The sequence below is a fragment of the Cryphonectria parasitica genome (genome assembly GCF_011745365.1).
Source record: "Cryphonectria parasitica EP155 unplaced genomic scaffold M406scaffold_3, whole genome shotgun sequence".
Lineage (NCBI taxonomy): Eukaryota > Fungi > Ascomycota > Sordariomycetes > Diaporthales > Cryphonectriaceae > Cryphonectria > Cryphonectria parasitica.
In genome coordinates this window covers 3,103,104-3,120,061 of record NW_024468911.1, presented here as the reverse complement: position 1 = coordinate 3,120,061, position 16,958 = coordinate 3,103,104, and the positions used below count along the sequence as shown (strand labels likewise).

The following is a 16,958-nucleotide window of genomic DNA, read 5'->3' as shown; positions in this document are numbered from 1 at the left end:
TCCACCGTTACCCCCAAAAGAAAAGAAACCCCGCCGCCTTCAGACGGCAATCAGTGATAGCAAAGCACCTCCCACAATCAGGCTACCCATCAATGGAGAGAGATCGGTCCCAGGAGGTGCCCCTCCCGAGGTATCCTGCTTTGGAGCGCCAGGAGTCGCTGTGCTCGAGGCAGTCGTAGACGTGCTCGTAGTTGCTACCGTCTTCGTAGCAGCAACTGAGCAGGCAGAAGACGTATCGGCACAGGTAGTCTCAGCCGAGGAGGAGTTTGCGCCCGCAGTGCTAGTGCCCGAAGAAGTTGTTACCACCGCCGTAGGTGAGGGAATGGTGACGGTGGTGGCAGTGGCCCCACCTGTGGCGGCAGAGATGCCGAAGGCGGTCTGGAACTCGTAGCTAAGGCCCTCGGGCTCGCATACGGTACCCTCAGCGCAGTCGACCACGCGGCTCCACTGGCCGGACGCGCACCGCTGGAAGGCACTTGACATGCAGTACCAGGCGCCCTCGGAGCCGGCGCAGGAGGAGCCAACGCCCATGGCATTGACGTGGCGAGGCAGAGTGCTGGTCTGCTTGTAATCGAGGCTGGTAGTGTCGCCAGTAGCGGGCATAGGCGAGAAGGGGTTTAGGGATGCCGTCGTTGCCTGCGTCGCGTTCACCGTGGCGAGCAGGACAATGGTGGCGGGTATGGTTTTCATGTTGAGGTAGAATGTGTCGTAGAGAACGTCTCGTAGGAGGAGGTGGGCGTGTTAGGGTCAAACTTGAGCCAAAGTACTCTATCGTTGGAGTTGGCTGAAACGCGACGTGTATGTCCACGACCTTAGTAGAGTAGGATGGTGAGTCTAAGGAATCGTTTCGTATGATAGAGGGTGGGCAGACACGTACAAGTGTAACGAGATCTCGCACAGACTCGGGAAACTTGTGGGAGAGCTGAAGAGCAGTTGGGGAAACGCTTCACTGATGACTGACTTGGGTTTTTCACAGTTGGCAATTTATGTGGAAATGAGATGTCTAGGGAAGTGACCAAGCGGTGACGTAGGAATTGTCACAGCCCACACTCGAGCAGCCAGCTCAGGACCTCCCTTTGGATGATACTCCAGGAAAAGGAAAATTTGCTGAGACTGATTGATAGATATCTTAATTACTGATATATTAGTACGGACTTGTACACTATCTTCTTTCGTTATAAGGGTGAAAAGGAAGGAGGCCTACCTATTGTAAATAAGGGAAAGAGCAAGGAGACGGCTCTAGCCTAATATGCGACTCTCTCGTGCTGGCATGACTGGTTTTGGGAGTAGCGATTCAGCTTTCCTTCTGAACTGGTCGATCGATGTGAAAGAACAGGCACAGACAGCCACTAACCAGACCAACCACGAACGCCCAGTACACTGTTGGGACAAAAAGTGGTCATCTGCATCGAGGACTATCGGAGCTCCAAAGTCAGCATCATTAGATGCAGGTTCATGCCAACACCGACCTGCTTATTGTTCATTTATATATCTCTATTCACCAAGATCCACAAGAACAAGAAGGAAAACAAGTGCACGAACCTTGTAGCTGTATTCTTTACATCACGTCTGGCTTTTCTATCCATTGTCTATGCCTGTCACCAACAGCATTTCCATCATTACCAGGTCAAATCGAAATCCAACTTTCTGATGGCTCCCATGACCTTGGAGTATCTGCAGAAATTTATGCACCGCCAGCAGGCATAGCGGGGGCTCGCCGCCGGAGCAGGCAGTGCTGTCCCCATTTTCGTTGGAACTTCTCGGGGATGAAGCTCCAGGCAGGGACATATAACATCCTGGGAATGAGGCCTGTGTTTCCTGCGTCGAGGAATGGAAGGCACTTGACCACCTCCCAGTTGTCCGTGTCAGCGACATAGTCGGGCTCATTGGGAGGCAGAGTCAAACCCTTCTCCATATTGAGAGGGTATTGCGTATCCACCAGAAAATTGCAGTGGCCAATGTCCGTGTACTTTCCCATGTCCTCCTCATTGCGGTCATTCATGCCTTCTGGTATCATCCACGTCCCAGACAAGAGGCCGGCTTTGTTCGAGTGGTGGGCAAACTCCCCGGGAAGAAGTCCACGGAATTCTGAACGGATGAATTTGGCCTGCATCTGGCGAGGGAGGAAGTAGGAGGTAGGGAATCGATACCATTCCTTTCCATAGCAGACGAAATCGCCACGCTCCCCAACTTCACCAATTTGCCCATCGCGAACTCCTGCACCGAGAGGCTCATACAGAGACAACGGCGCGCCATACGCCGTGTACACCCCGATAATGCGGAGCACCGTCACAGAGACGACGAGCAGGAATGGCACCACCACGAAACCGAGGAGCCTGATCTTGGCGGGAATCTTTCCGATCACGGTTCTTCGACTGATGTGCCCGAGAAATGTGAGGAGAATATGGGCGGAGACCGCAGCATTGAGGGCCAGGAAAGGATACGCTGGGTACATGAAACGCTCCTCTTTATGTGGCTGCAAAGTGAAGAGACCAAACCAGATGTAGAAGGGCGAGAGAAAAACGACCGTCCTCAGACCGGACGAGAACCCGCGGCCGGAGGGAGCGAAGATCTTCTGTAGAGCGAACAGCGGCAGGGCCACGAGAGATAGTAAGAACCAGAGATTGAAGTTGAGGGTCAGGTTCTTGAAATAAAACGTCCATGGCTCCGTGCCGTATAGATTGGGACCGCCACCCTTTGAGAGTACGTTGTAGTCGATAATGTTCCATGCTACGACGATGCCGGGCTTCCTGTAGAAGTAGGAATTGACAAGTGAGTCGGCGGCCTGCGTTCGATTAGCATCTCCTGACTCAGGCGTGGAGGGGCATTTATTACGACGCACCAGTATGAGTAACGCGACGCCACAACCCTGGAAGATGCGCTTGGCTGCGAAGAGGAAGCGGTCGGAGTCCCGCAAGCTCACAGCCACGAACAGAGCCTCCTCCAGCAGGAATGGAGCGCACAAAAACATGGCGAACGGCCAGCCAATAATACCGCCAGCAGCAAACCATGCAATTCCAGCCGCTGTGCGCGGGGCTCCCTCCCAGGTCATGAAGGCTGCAGCCCCGAGCATGCCCGTGTACATGGTGAAACTGGAAGGGACATAGGCGGTGCTGGCATGGAAGTTGCCAGCACTGAGGACGGTGGCCAAGATGAAGAAAGCGCCGATTCGGGGATGAATGGTAAGAGTGATGACACGGTAGAGGATGGTCTGACAGAGGGCGCAGACGGCAGCCAGAACATAACGGACGAAGTAGAACTCCCCAAGCTATTTCACGCGTCAGTACTCTGTTTTCAATAAAGATAAAAATGGCAGTGTTTGTCACAGATGTTCATGCCTTTGTAGATTGTGGTGATACGCGGCGAATAAGACTCAATATTGCATGGGGAGCAATATACAACCAGTCTCTGATGCCATATTCAGGCGACCACTCCCAGGTCTGCAGTCCATAGCCATGGGAGAGGTAGTGAGTCGGTTCCCAAAAGTTAAAGGTCTCGTCACAGTCCTGGATGGGATTGAACAAGGCTGCAAACAAGGCTGTGACAAAGAAGATACCAAGCGCGTAGATGGGGGGTATAACAAAGAGGCTTGGGGCTCTGGTCGGCATCATACTATTAGCTCACACCTTTGTCTCACATAGTCTCTGGTGGATGGGCTCACCTCCTCATGGCATGCGCAGCCTCAGGATGCACAAACTGATGCTCTTGGGCTGGAGGAGCCATGATGGCATGGGTCAGGGCTGTCGCCGCCGCAGATGATCAATGGGAAGATGATTGTTGGCAAGCACAAGCTCAAAGACAGTTCAAACGACGCACACATGAATAATTTTGATGGGACGACACCTTGTAGCTCAGCACCCAGGCTAAGGTGCTGTTGATCAGGCTGGTGGAGAGTTTAGCTGCCAGCTAACAGTAACGACAAGAAAGTGTCCACTGGAGCAATCCCTGTCAGTCAACGTCACTTGTCCCCTGCCACCTTGAACAAAGATCTTATCGATACCAGACGACCCAGAAAAAAGTTCGGCAAAGTGAACTATTTCAGAACTCTTCTACCCAACCATCTTCTACTTTCTGCCATTGCAACAATCACACCTCCAGCAATCCTGTTGTGTAGCACCAGTTGACAAACAATATTCTTTTTTCTTTTCTCAGGATTGCATACTACCATATTGAGTGGTTGAGAGTTGAGGGTCTTGCTCATCATCACTTTTCAAAACCTTGACATTCATATCTCTGCAGAGCACAGCGAACCACAACGTCTCTGAAGGGAGGATTTTTCAGTTCTTGGATACATACATCTCAGTTCAAAACTCAAACAACACCGATTCCAAGCCTATGTCAAGATTTCGCAGCGGTCAGCCTCCGTCATGAACTCGAACCTACCCATTCCTGGCCTCGGCCAGCTGGAGTCCATCGATACTTCTCAACCCTCAGATCCAGTCATCGAGAGCGACAGCACACCCGTGGCCGCCAACGGTGTACCCGACATCAATATGACCGAGGAACGCAGTGTCGGCCTTGCAACAGGCGAGAATTTAGGGACCACTGCGCAGACGTCATTAGCCGACACAGAAGCACAAGTGTACGATGCGATCAAAGTGCAAGACAGCAATGTGGTGGTCGACGAGGGTTCTGCCGAAGATGTGAATATGCAGGATCAGCAGAGCCATGAGGACGATGCGACAGCGCCAGCAACCACGACCTCTGTGGCTGTGCCCGGTCCACAAGACAGTGATATGGCTGGTTTCGAGGAGGTCCGGGTACAGCAAGTTGCTGGAGGGTCGCCAGCAGCGTCGCCGCGTATTACAGATGCGCTGGAAGCTGTACTTGATGGTTTCCTTGGGCCTGCAAATCAAGTCGCTACAGAGAACACCGTGACACCCGATGGTAATCAGGCCGGCGGTGAGCAGCTCTCAGAAAACCCTGTTCACGAGAACCCGATCCCCGCATCCGATCACCCACCCGTCGAGGGCACGGCCGACGAAAACCCTGAGTGGGAGGTTGACTCCTCGCCGTACGAATCTTCAAGCTCCGACAGTTCTGATAGCTCCGAGGACGATGAATCAGACGTGGAGGAGTCAAAACTGGGTATCGAAGAGACAGCACGGCTGCTGATGGAGGCAGATGGAGGCAGTGATGACGAGATGGATGGTGTGAGAGCGGCGAAGCAGGCTGCTGGTGTGCGCACTAAGAATGAGCAACCCGACGAGCCTGAGCCAATGCCCGACATCAAGATCGAAGCAGGTGAGGCCATTATGCCACTTGGAATCGTGCGCCACATCGTTGAGGGCGTCCAAATCGTCATTGAAGCTCTTCAGGACGGCACCGCCAACACTGTTCTTGATCGTGGAACTCCGTTGTGCAAAGAGGATCGAACCGTCCTTGGCACTGTTCACGACACTATCGCGACTGTCCACAAACCCATGTACGTCCTCAAATTTAAGAGTGAAGAGGAGGTCAAGGCAGCCGGACTGGAGAGGGGCACACAGATCTGGTACCCAAAGTCACTTGCAAATCTTGTTTTCCCCTCACAGCTCAGGCAGGAGAAGGGGTCCGATGCCAGTAACTTGCACGATGAGGAGGTTGGGCCGGACGAGGTGGAGTACTCGGATGACGAGCAGGAGCAAGCTCACAAGCGGGAGAAGAAAAACCGCAAGCGAGGCAAGGGTAAGTCCAACAACAGGGGCGACGATCATGACTGGCGCGTGAACAACAACAATGGCGAAGGCAATCTGCGATACGACGAGGATGACGATGGCCCCTATAAGCCCTTGTCACGGCCAGCCAACTTCGGGATGGGTCTGCCTCCACCACCACCCCCAGGCGTGTCGGCTTTCCCAGCCGCACACAGCGGCCGCGGTGGCCAGCATCAAGGCCGGCGTGGGGATTCCCGCGGCCGTGTTGGCCGAGGAAGAGGCTTCAGCGGGCGAGGCCGTGGCTCTCATGGGCATAACGGTCACCAGTCGGTCCCGCAGCCTCAGAACAACTACCAACCACCTCCTCCCTTCGCAACGAACCCACCTCCTGTGCCAGGCCAGTGGCCTTTTCCGATGCCCCCTGTGCCTCCCCAGTTTGGCGGCTCTGCGCCTTCCAACCCCAACGCACCCAGCACAGGCTACGCGATGCCCAACTGGGGTGCTACTGGTCAGTCTGTACCGTTCCCCTTCCCACCAGTACCTCCCGTGCCAAACTGGCCCACCCCAACAGCGCAGAGGCCGCCACAGCAGGCAAGCTACTCGCCGCCGACAGGAGGATACAGCATGCCCGTGCCATATCCTCCAAATGGGGCAGCGAACGCCTCGGCGCCGCCGCCAAACAATTACCAGTATCCCAACTACTATGGTGGCGGACAAGCCCAGAACAGTCAGTCGCAGCAGCGTTGGGGATAGGATGTCCAACGAGCTCTCGAGATCATCAGGCTTGTCGCACAGAAGGCACACGGGCGCGAGTCAGTCCTGGATGACGAGGGTGATGGCAACGACCAAGATCGACGAGCTCATTAGGTGATGACGGTGTCGATCTCTCCCCCTTAGTTCTTTACGCGGTGGGACAGCCACAAGATGTCTCCAAGAGGGGAGGATAGCTGAGCCAGTCACCCGGGTGGTACAGCATCAGTTATGCTGTGTCACTGTGATAGGGAACATCATCCCGCAGAAAATGCCATGCACTTATCGCCACACGGCATACAGGATCCATAGTCTGAGTTACCTGAAAAAGACGACAACTCATCCGAATCGAAATGATTTTTCGTGATACCTCCCTAACTGGTCAGAGTCATGTTCTATCGAATGCAGTGGACTGGTGATCACCGCTCAAGCGCCAACAAAGCCTAGCCTCGCGCCTTGAAACGTATTTGCTGAGCAGCGCACGGGCAAGATGATCGACTGCAAAACCGCCACGAGCGCCCCGGAGCTCTGTGCATCTCGAGCCGTGAGATGTGATGCTCGGCAACACCAGTCAGTGCAGGCAGAGAGAGAGAGAAGTGCCGAGCCCTTGCGGGTCGTGGAGCAGCCATTTGTCCATGATGATTGATTGTGACAAGATCGCCGCTTACCATCGCGTCATGATCAGATGCCAAACGCCGCCGTGTCGGCATTCCCCCAGTTGCTTGAGAGAGAAAGAGAAAAAATATCGCATCGCAATTTTAATCCGCAGCAACGGGCGCTCATCACCTCCACTCAGAGAGATGATGATCTGAACCCAATGAGGCCGTCGGTCGGGGAGGTTTTTTTGGCCACGAGGGAGAAAGCCCCATTAAGCTTGACAATAGTAATAGGGTTCCACCGACCCGGCCGCCCCCCTCCCCCCGGTCTTGTTTCCCTGTGTCTCTTTCCCTCTCTCCCTCTCCAGGTTGGCCTGCTGTTGGCCGCTTCCATCAGCTGCTGCGCGCAGCTTGCCAGCTGATAAGGATCGTCGTTGAGCTGCTTCGCTGCTGTGGGGGCCGGGACGCCGGATTCCAAAGGTGCTCAGCAGCTCAGCGGGGCGAGATTAATTTTGAGAGAAGCACAGGATAGGCCGTGCACACTGCCCCCAAGGCTAGGACGCTCATCAACAAACCAAAAAGTACACTAGCCATGAGGAAGCGGGTCTGTAGTGCTGGTTGAGGCTGGCAGACAACGCAATGAAATGAGGCTGTCGTCCCCCTCTTTCCTTTTTTTATTTTTCTTGTTTCTTTCCTCTAAGCAATGAGAAATGCTGCTGGTTCTGAGTGGAAATTGTTAATCCATCACCACAGATACGGATACGATTCGACCGAGGCTATCCCGTCGGGCCTCGAGGGCCCTGCATAGTACTAGCTGATGACAAGATGGGGGGGGGGGGGAGGGAAGAGAACTAACTATAAGACCGAAGGAGGGAGACCAGTCATACCATGTCACTGACCACCATGCATGAATATTGACCATCTGGAGGGAGGGTCTTGTCATCTTCCAAATCCGACAAGAGGAATGACCTCGACGATCCTTGGCGGCCAGAAATGCCCTCGTGCTATCATACTATCATGGTAGTTGTATGTATTTTGATCAGGCGAACGCGGCAGGGATCAGCCGAGGGAGGGGGGGGAACGGAAAGAAAGAGGAAAAGTACCATGTAAAAAAGAAAAATAGGGTTTCCAAAAATGACCCCTGACTTGTCCTATCTCGCTTAGCTCGCACGCGATGGGTCCATCCGTCTGGTTGACCAATGGCGGGGGAGCTGTGCCTGAAGAGTGGCATGGGCCAGTGGGTTGTTTCATGTGGAGACATAGTAGCAGCTGGAGGTGGTGCTCGGACCAAATGTAGGGAAACAATGTGTCTTGCGTTGTCCCTCTTTTTCTTTTTCGTTCTTGCCGATTGTTTTGTTTTTTTCTCCGGCTGTTTGCTGCTGCGCTATGGCAGCAGATCCCCACCTGGTCGAGCACGAGATGGCCATGCCACGATGGACTCCTCCGCCTTCCTTGTCACTAGTGCCAACCATCTTACTGGCATGGCATGACATGACATTGCATAGCAAGTCAGCCTCTCTCTCTCTCTCTCTCTCTCTCTGTCTGTCTGTCTCTGTGTGTGTGTGTGTATGTGTGGGACCCACTGGGTCGGGAAATGAATTATCTAGCTGCATCTTTCATAAGTCTTCTCCTTTTTTTCTCCCTCTTACACTGAGATGTAGACTGAGACGGGGCATCCAGACCCTGTGTGCCCTGCTGAAAGACGGCTGGCGCCCTTTGTACTATATGCTACTTAGTAGCTCGACGGCCCCGCCACGTCCGTCCCCTGCAGGCTTGTTTTGTGTTGTCTTGTGCTAACCCCAACGACGTCTGCACACACAAAGAACCAAACCACCCTGGCAGCTGGATCTTGACCCCTGGTCTGTTGGTCGAATGTACCCCTCCCAACGGTTTCCGCTCTGGTGAAGACAAAAAAAAAAGTCCGTCAGTTCGTCCGTCAGTTCGTCCGTCAGCAATCGAGGGACCACACCACCCTCATCTTACTCTTGAATCTGACTGCAGCACACATGCATTCTGCACACTGCACTTCTGCAAGGCCCCCTCCCCTTTCACAAACCCGTCCCCGCCCAACCAACCTCTAGTTTGGTGGGTTCTGACATTGGGGTCCTCGGTGGGTCTTGCTCTCTCTGTCTCCCTCTCCCTCTCTTACGATATACCAAAGGTGCTGGTGTATTATCGTGGTAGGTGTCATTATGGTAGTAGTGGATGCAACTCCATCTCCTGGGCATAGCACTCAAAAGATGGTACGTACCATGATAATACTATGATACATTGGTACATGCGCGCACACACCCAGGCACCACGCACACAGCCTCTCAAGTGCTGATCTATCAGATCCTCCCAACGCCATCTCATGTGGTCCATCCTGTCCACTGCTTCCTTCCCGTCCCTCTTTTTGGAACCCACCCCCGTTCTTTCTCGCCTTATTGCGTACCGCCAGACTGCGCCGTCGCTCACACCGGTTTGGGGGGGGAGGGTTTTTCTTTCTCCTGTGCGGTGCTCCTGTTTGCTGCTACTGCTGCTCCTTTCACCAAGATCTCTCGTGCATGCGTGCGTGCGTGAGAAAGGGATACTCACTTTCCTCTCCTGTGTAGAGAGAAACCTTCCTTCGTCACCTCCTCCTTCGCCTTGGGGTTTTTTTCTTTTTCTTTCTGTATTATCGATAATACTGGCTTTCACGTCACACAACACAAACGCGCACGCAGCCACCCCAACTGGCCTCGCTCGCCCTTCCCTGCGACCTTCTATCTGCTTCGGCGTACTTGCCAATCGAGATAATCGTAATCGATTCCTTCCTTTTTGGTCTCCTCCCACCGAGCAGCTCGACCCATCAGCCGAGCCTTACACTGCTTCCATTTCTTTTCTGCCCGTCCAGCTCGACTCTTGGCTTACTCTCATCACCACGAGCCTCTTGATTTTCTTCTTAATCCTTCTTTCTTGGAATTACCGGCGCTTTCTGCTTTGCGAAGGAGCAAGCAAGGACCCAATTTTGACAATAACCACCCGATCAAGCGAAAAGACCATCAACAATCAAATTAATGTGTCGTCGCCAAATTGACATCCGGTTTACGTGTACGACATAAACCTCATCGTATCGCCCGAATTCCATCTACCGATTTTGGCAATCCCATCTGCGCAGCGGACCTGCAGACGAACCAAGATCTGTTGTGAGTATCGGAGCTCTGTGTGTGGACGGCCGAGATGCCTCAGAGACGCGGCCATGGCCACGCGAGACCGCGCGATGTGATCTTGGATGGTCCTCAAGACCAGCCCATCATAATACCCATCATTGAGAAAAGGGGGATTGTAACTGTCTACACGACTGTCACCTCATCCGGCTGGACGGGTGACTTGACCACACTACCAACGGAGGAATCCAGCACCGAGGACACGACAACGACGACGACGACGACCAATGAAGCAGAGGAGACGAGTAATCCTAAGGGGATCGCAAAGGGTGTCGTTGTCGCCGGCAGTTCGAGTTCAGCTCTGCCAACAGCCATTACCTTGGCGTCGTCAGGTTCATCGGCCATAGGTGGTATTCCACTCATGACAGAGGGAGGTAGTTCTGCTGCGAGTACGACGTCTGCGACATCGACGACGTCCGCGACCTCGACCTCGAACACGGCAGCCGCAGCCTCAGCGTCGACGACAGCTGCTACGTCTTCCAGCAAGTCCTCGGGCTCTGACGACGTCGCGACCAAGGCCGGTATTGCGCTGGGAGTTCTGGGTGGTCTTTTCGTGGTACTCGCCCTGGTGTACTGGCTGATCGTGCGCCGACGGAAGCAGCTTGAGGAGGAGCAGCGCAAGGCGATTGACGACGAGAAACTCGGCGGATCAGAAGATGAGGGCCCTGCCAGCGCGACTGCGGCAGAAGCTCCTCAGCTCCATCCCCTGCGACCCATGACTGAGATGTTCACTGGCATGAGCGGGCCAGGTCAGGCCAATCACCAGACCAACGGGTCGATCGCGATGGCTGCTGGTCCCGGGGCGAAGCGTGCTCCTGGCAACAGCCCATGGGAGCGTCCGATGACGAGCGACAGCTCGAGCGACCAGGACCCTTTCGGCAGGAACGCGCAGGTACTGGAGGATCCCGGCACGCCTGGGGACGCCCTGGGCCCTATGACGCCTATAAGCGAGGCAAGCACGCACGGCGCTTCGCCAGAGCAAAGAGTCGGCCTGGCACCGGCGCCCCGCGTCTCTGCGCTCACTGCAAACACGGCCACCACCGGCAGGGTGTCCGCCATCACGATGGACAGTGCTACCGTGCCGCCACTTGTGACTTACAGTCTGCCTCGCTCGCCACCCCACTCTGCCGAGGTCTCTCCCATCGAGTCTGCAGACGACATTCCTGTAGGACAGGCCATCACGTCAACCGAGCCAACTCCTTTTACCGAAGATGATGGCGCCTTCTTGTCTACTGTGGAGCGTCAGCCGTCCGAGCGTAGGCAGTCCGTACGAAAGGAGAATGTCCCGGCCCCTCCTGACCTTACACTTCCTCCCAAGCTATCGGCTGTACCACCCAGCCCCGCAGGCACCGAGTTCAGCATGCACGAGCTCGAACCAGATCAGTCTCCTATAGCCTCTGCCAGTGCAGCCGCCATTGCTGAAGCGGGCGGGCCTGCCAACTCGACAGTTCACCGCGTCCAGCTAGACTTTAAGCCAGGTCTGGACGACGAGATGGGTCTGCAGGCTGGCCAGCTCGTCAGGCTGCTCCACGAGTACGACGACGGATGGGTATGTTTCTTCCTGCTATACCTGCTCCCGCATGATTTACAAGCTAACCCTTCTTTGTATTCAGGCCCTCTGCATCCGCCTCGACCGCTCTGAACAAGGCGTCGTGCCGCGCACCTGCCTGTCGACACGACCTGTCAAGCCGCGAACACCACCTCACGGAGGTGTCCCAAGAGGACCACCGATCAATCCTCAAGGCAGACCTCGAGGCCCGTCTGTCAGCAGCCAGCGCAGCCAGCACGGTCCCGGCCCGAACTATCCACCGGCAGGCAGACCCATGGGACCCCCGAGCACCCAGCCTTACCCTCCTGGCCCTGCTGGACAGCGCGGTCCAGGCTATATGCGTCCGATGGGTCCAGGGCCTCGGCCACAGTCCCCGGGCGGATCTAGCCAACGAGCTCAGTCTCCCAGCGGCTCGGGCAGGAAATATGGCCCTCCAGGACCTAGCAATAGGCAACTGAAATACCGACCCAGTCTCGACAACCGATACCGAGACCCTGCTGCAGGCAACCCGGCGCCCGGGCAGGCTTATTAAGTGCCCACCGCCCTTCCACAAGTTCCGCCTGCCCGTCGCGATTGATTCAAGCAGACTGAATGGCGCAAGCCAGCTCGATGGCGTTATGTTGAAGTTCCACAAATGATTTACCACATTACCAGCCCTCGTTCATGCCTCTTCACTTCTCTTTTTTTTTCCCCTTCTCTCCCCCCTTTTCTTATTTGTTCTTTTTGGAACCCAGGTAGAGATTCATGCGTTTATGAGCCGAGACTTCTACGGATGACACTCGTTCCCCAAAATTTCTCACCACATTTGTCAACATTCGCTTCACTTTAAAATACATTGATATTCTTACCAAAATACCCACCCCTTTATGTACTTGTACGGCATCCTTGGGGGGATTTGCAAACACGCCGGCATCAAGGGATGATCGGTTGCATCACAGAGCAGAGGGGGATAGATGGATGAATGGTGCATATGGGCTTGAACACATGGACATCCCGTTAATTTTTTTGTCCACATGGCCGTTATTTTACTTATTCTCAACGGAGCTTAGGCTAGAATTAAAAACTTGTTTGGAGGGAGCGATTCAAAGTTATGTCGAGACATCAGAACAGGCTTGTGCCATCAAATACCAAATTTCATTGCCAGCCCTTTGCCAGCTTGAGACTGGGAAAAAAAAAATTTTTGTTGTGTGTGACGAAGGCCGAACTCCCAACTCTTTCCCTAAGTCTATCCCATGGTCCGATCCCAGTTCAAGCACCTGACTCTATGTCCTTCTACTCGTCGTTGCCCGAGGGTGGGATATCATCGACCTCGTCGAGACCAGCCTCCTTCAGGCGCTCCTCGCCGACAAACAGGGGTTTGGCGTCCTGGAGGCAGAAGATCATGCGGGCCCACTCGGTGTCGCTGGGGTTCCTCCATGAGTGCATGGTGGCGCGCTGGACACAGACGTCGCCGGTTTGCATGAGGTGCTCCTCTCCAGAGTCGAAGCCGGCGATGATGCTCCCCTGGAGGTTGTCAAACGACTGGGGAAGGAGAAAGAAAAAAAGAGATGGTGGAGAGGAAACAGGGTATCCCATCTTTGTGCGTGGGTGACTTTTGAAAGAAGGGTTTCAAGTGAGAATTTTCAACTTACCGCTGTCACGATGCCGTAGTCTACGGATTGGGTGCGGTGCATCACTGCCTATTGCGAGTTGCGTATTTCGTTGTGAGTACGTAGACAGGTTTGATGATAAGAGATAAAGGTAAGAAGGAGAGGGGGTTAGACAAAGAAGATGTGCGCGTTCTCGCACTCAGCTCACCTGATAGCCCGGGGCAAAGTCGACGTAGCGAAGGACGGTGCCGCCGCCGAGGGCGAGCCCTGTGGCGCCCTTGGCCATGCGGTCCTTGTGCAGCTTGAGGTCGGCCTCGTCGTTTAGGTCTGTTGGGAATTGGGTCGTCCAGAGGATAGACATGGCTAGGCGGTCTTGGTCGTAGAGAACCCACTGGAGGGGGTGGTGTTAGTTGTTGTTATTGGTATGTTTTCGTGAGGTGAAAGGATGTAGGTGCTTAGTGGAACGTGGAAGGAAAGGGTTGGAGAGATAAGAATGAGTACCTTGACGGGCTCAGTGTCCCTGACGACGGCCTTGCCCTCGCCGTTGTGGGAGGTGATCAGGACTTTGACGCCGGGGAGGTCGGAGGCCTGGTTCTCGGTCTTGGGACGGTCGGGTGCGGAGGAGGACGCCATCGTTGCGTCTTGTCGGGTCGATGAGAGCCGGGGGGGGGGGGGGGTTGGTGGGTTGAGGTGGTGGTTGAGGGAGGTGAGAACTGGTTGTGCCTGCGAGGTTCTTGATCTCAGGGTATGAATGGTAAAGAGAGATAAACAGACAAGACAGACAAGACAGACAAGAAGACGACTCCTCAAGGAATAGAGATGTGGAGGGTCCCGCTCATCTCAAACCTTCCCTCTCGGGTTGCTGCAGGTCTGCGCCGTGGCAATCACCAGCCAATGTTTTCCAAAGCCTCGGATCCGCTGCAATGTACATATGTGTACGTACTTGCAAGGTATATCTTGCGCGCGTAATCAATAACTGGTCAACATAGAAAAAGTATATGTACTCGTGTGTGTCACGCTTGCATTGGCATCTCGGGGCCCGAAAGGTGGCATGTTTCCCCTCCTGGCGCTGCCTTTTCTACCTTGCCAGAAACAAGCAGGACCAAGAGCTTGTTTACCGGCTCTGTCTCAACCGCTTGCTCTCGTGCATGACACAGCTAGGTATAGCGTACGATAGATCCCGCGTTGATCCATGGCGTCCCAAGAGCTTCAGAATCCGGGAAAAGGAGAGAAGTCTCAGGCGACCCGGCCCTCCCTCTTCTGTTCGGCGAAGTCGGAACATTAATTACGTGGAGGCGGGGAGAGGTGTCACACCCTGCTGCTCTATCTCAAGGCGGACCGGAAGCTCGGGTCTTTTGCAGCAGGGGTATGTGTAGGTGATTGAGCGGCATCGTAGCCAGCGAGAGGAAGGGAAGGAGAAGGGATGATTCACTTTAAAGTTGTGGCCAAGTCGGTAATTGTTCTCGGTTGCGTAACAGTTGCCGGACCGGAGCCCCGAGAAAGCCAGGGTCTCGCTTGGCCGGCGCGGGGGAGGCGCGGCCGGGACTGGGGACTGAGCCGGGTAATCAAAAATGCCGACTCGACAACAGGCCGTTTTTTCTTGTGTTAAGGAACTCTTGGGATAGCTTGAGCTCTTAGGCATTCATTACTCCAGCTTGAATTTTCACCTGTGCCAGGGCTCATGATCAAAATCATTCGTTGACAGTCATAAAAGATTTTTCATGAATATCCCATAGGAGGCTATCAGGTCCGTACAGCAGAGCATTGAGACACGGACCTCTCGAGAGGTGTTCTCTCCTTGCCTGGTAAACACGCAAAGCACCTTATAAGAGGAAAACATCTGATCAGCACTGGGCAGAGATGATTCTGTTTAGGAAAGGCAAACGCCGCGCCCCCCCCCCCCTTCCCCCTCCTTCCTTTCGCCGAGCGGGTCTCTCTTTCCCTTATATGAGTTTGAGTGACTCGAGGAGGTTCTAATTACGAGTTTCAATTGTTCGCAGAGTTTCTTGGTAGGATGGTTGATGTTTGGAAAGTCCATCTACATGCGCAGCTCATGTGAGAAGAGGGTTGAACAAATGATCAGCTTCTCAGATCGCAACCATTTAGACGGGGCAGGAGCCATCAAATGAGCCACGGAGAAGAAGCCGTGAGAAAACACTCTGTAGGAAGGAGACAATGACATACATGATGGATTCCATCACATTGGAGCTCCCACTTGCTTTCTTCAGCCCGCCGTGTATCCTTCTTCTGAAGCATGATCATTCTCCCTACCCAGTAACCATTCGAAAGCATCAGTACCACCTTATTACCCAAAATGGCTTCAATGCTCGCTCTTCTCATCAGCTCTTTCGTCATACAGGCCTCCGCGCTGGTGCCTCCCTGCATTTCCGAGCTGGGCCCTCGCTTCTGCCCACTTGTGAATTCCTTCGTCCAACGTCGCGAGCCGGCGGCTGTCTTCCCCGATGTGATGCGCCAAGAGACCCTTCTCAAGAACGAGGTCTTCCCCCGCCTCAACGCGACCCGGATGAAGGAGGAGCTCCTTCAGTTCACCAATAGTGCCATCTTCCCTAATCGACATTGCAAATCGAAACATGGCGTGAATTTCAAGAGAGTATTGGAGATGATTGTCATTAACGACTTGAGAAGCCCCCGCGGCGTGCTGAACGGAACATCAAGCTTCCCCTCCAGCTTCAGAACTGTCTTAACGGACACCCCTCAACAGAGCTTCATCTTCAGGATCCTCGGCGAAGAGCCTCACGGGTGGTACGCGCCCAAAGATACAATAGTCGTTGGGTATGTTGCGTGTGCCCCCCCCCCCTCCCCCCCAAGGATCTTCTGAAAACATGAGTTGGTGTGGCTGACGAGACTTCCTCGTCCCAAACGGATAAAAGGGCCCATATGGACTCGATCAACCATTCTGACAAGCAGCAAGATATTGATGATATGGTAGCCCCAGGGGCTGATGACAACGGGTCGGGCGTAGTTGTCCTTCTGGAGGTTCTCCGGGCCCTAGCTCCTCTGTTCGCAGAGAAACACGTTGTGAATGAGGTTCAATTTCACTGGTAAGTCGCGCTGTGAACCACGTTCTCGTCTAATAGCCCCCATCCCGGCTGACAACCCTACCCCCTCCCCCCCCCCCCAAAGGTATGCCGCCGAGGAGATTGGTCTGCATGGCTCAGACTCCGTTTTCGCACAATACCAAAATCAGTCCTGGCCGGTCAAGGCCATGTTGAACCTCGATATGGTGGGCTATAGGGGCGATCGTGATGAGGAACTACCCACCATTGCGGTACAGGGGGATCACATCGACGAGAATCTGAAGGCCTTCACCAAGAAGCTGATCGGGACATACCCAAACGCAACAGCAGGCGACATGGCCTGCGGTTACCCGTGCTCCGACCACGCCAGCGCCTTCAAGTACGGCTTTCCCTCCGCCATGATCGGCGAGTCGGCTTATATCAATAGCCAAGCTGGGCGGCCAAATGGATACCCCTGGATCCACTCAGCAAACGACACCATCGATCATATCGACTTCGAATACATGCTGGAGTTTGCCAAGGTTGCTGCGGGATTCATCGTGGAGCTGGCCTACACCAATTTCTCGACGCTTGGCTGATGAGATGTCACATGTGTGACGCATTGCGTCCATC

General features: G+C 54.4%; 6 protein-coding genes across 6 annotated transcripts; 3 read left to right on the top strand and 3 right to left on the bottom strand.

The window, feature by feature from the left end:
* Nucleotides 1-82: 82 nt before the first annotated feature.
* M406DRAFT_328625 (uncharacterized protein) lies at nucleotides 83-690 on the bottom strand (the record flags this gene model as incomplete). The annotated part of the gene is made up of 2 exons (XM_040920349.1): nucleotides 83-249; nucleotides 351-690. 2 exons carry the CDS (start codon nucleotides 688-690, stop codon nucleotides 83-85), a joined length of 507 nt encoding a protein of 168 aa, XP_040778515.1.
* A 994-nt stretch (nucleotides 691-1,684) lies between these two features.
* Nucleotides 1,685-3,723, bottom strand: M406DRAFT_97923 (family 22 glycosyltransferase; the record flags this gene model as incomplete). Its single annotated transcript, XM_040926383.1, has 4 exons — nucleotides 1,685-2,785; nucleotides 2,843-3,268; nucleotides 3,360-3,597; nucleotides 3,662-3,723. 4 exons carry the CDS (start codon nucleotides 3,721-3,723, stop codon nucleotides 1,685-1,687), a joined length of 1,827 nt encoding a protein of 608 aa, XP_040778514.1.
* A 2,135-nt stretch (nucleotides 3,724-5,858) lies between these two features.
* M406DRAFT_355614 (uncharacterized protein) lies at nucleotides 5,859-6,728 on the top strand. Its single transcript, XM_040923211.1, has one exon. It carries the CDS (start codon nucleotides 5,944-5,946, stop codon nucleotides 6,505-6,507), a length of 564 nt encoding a protein of 187 aa, XP_040778513.1. The 5' UTR covers nucleotides 5,859-5,943; the 3' UTR covers nucleotides 6,508-6,728.
* A 3,803-nt stretch (nucleotides 6,729-10,531) lies between these two features.
* Nucleotides 10,532-12,251, top strand: M406DRAFT_338297 (uncharacterized protein; the record flags this gene model as incomplete). The annotated part of the gene is made up of 3 exons (XM_040921331.1): nucleotides 10,532-11,335; nucleotides 11,411-11,719; nucleotides 11,784-12,251. 3 exons carry the CDS (start codon nucleotides 10,532-10,534, stop codon nucleotides 12,249-12,251), a joined length of 1,581 nt encoding a protein of 526 aa, XP_040778512.1.
* Nucleotides 12,171-13,941, bottom strand: M406DRAFT_345500 (uncharacterized protein; the record flags this gene model as incomplete). Its single annotated transcript, XM_040922089.1, has 6 exons — nucleotides 12,171-12,263; nucleotides 12,914-12,944; nucleotides 13,039-13,222; nucleotides 13,351-13,398; nucleotides 13,517-13,699; nucleotides 13,810-13,941. The coding sequence occupies 6 exons, from the start codon at nucleotides 13,939-13,941 to the stop codon at nucleotides 12,248-12,250; spliced, it is 594 nt and encodes a 197-aa protein (XP_040778511.1). The 3' UTR covers nucleotides 12,171-12,247.
* Nucleotides 13,942-16,206: 2,265 nt separating this feature from the next.
* M406DRAFT_254980 (Zn-dependent exopeptidase) lies at nucleotides 16,207-16,924 on the top strand (the record flags this gene model as incomplete). The annotated part of the gene is made up of 2 exons (XM_040917000.1): nucleotides 16,207-16,370; nucleotides 16,453-16,924. 2 exons carry the CDS (start codon nucleotides 16,207-16,209, stop codon nucleotides 16,922-16,924), a joined length of 636 nt encoding a protein of 211 aa, XP_040778510.1.
* Between the last annotated feature and the right edge of the window lie 34 nt (nucleotides 16,925-16,958).

Bases quoted from the DNA above. Each gene is read 5' to 3' on its own strand.
- M406DRAFT_355614 (XM_040923211.1), top strand. From the start codon at position 5,944: ATGGGCATAACGGTCACCAGTCGGTCCCGCAGCCTCAGAACAACTACC.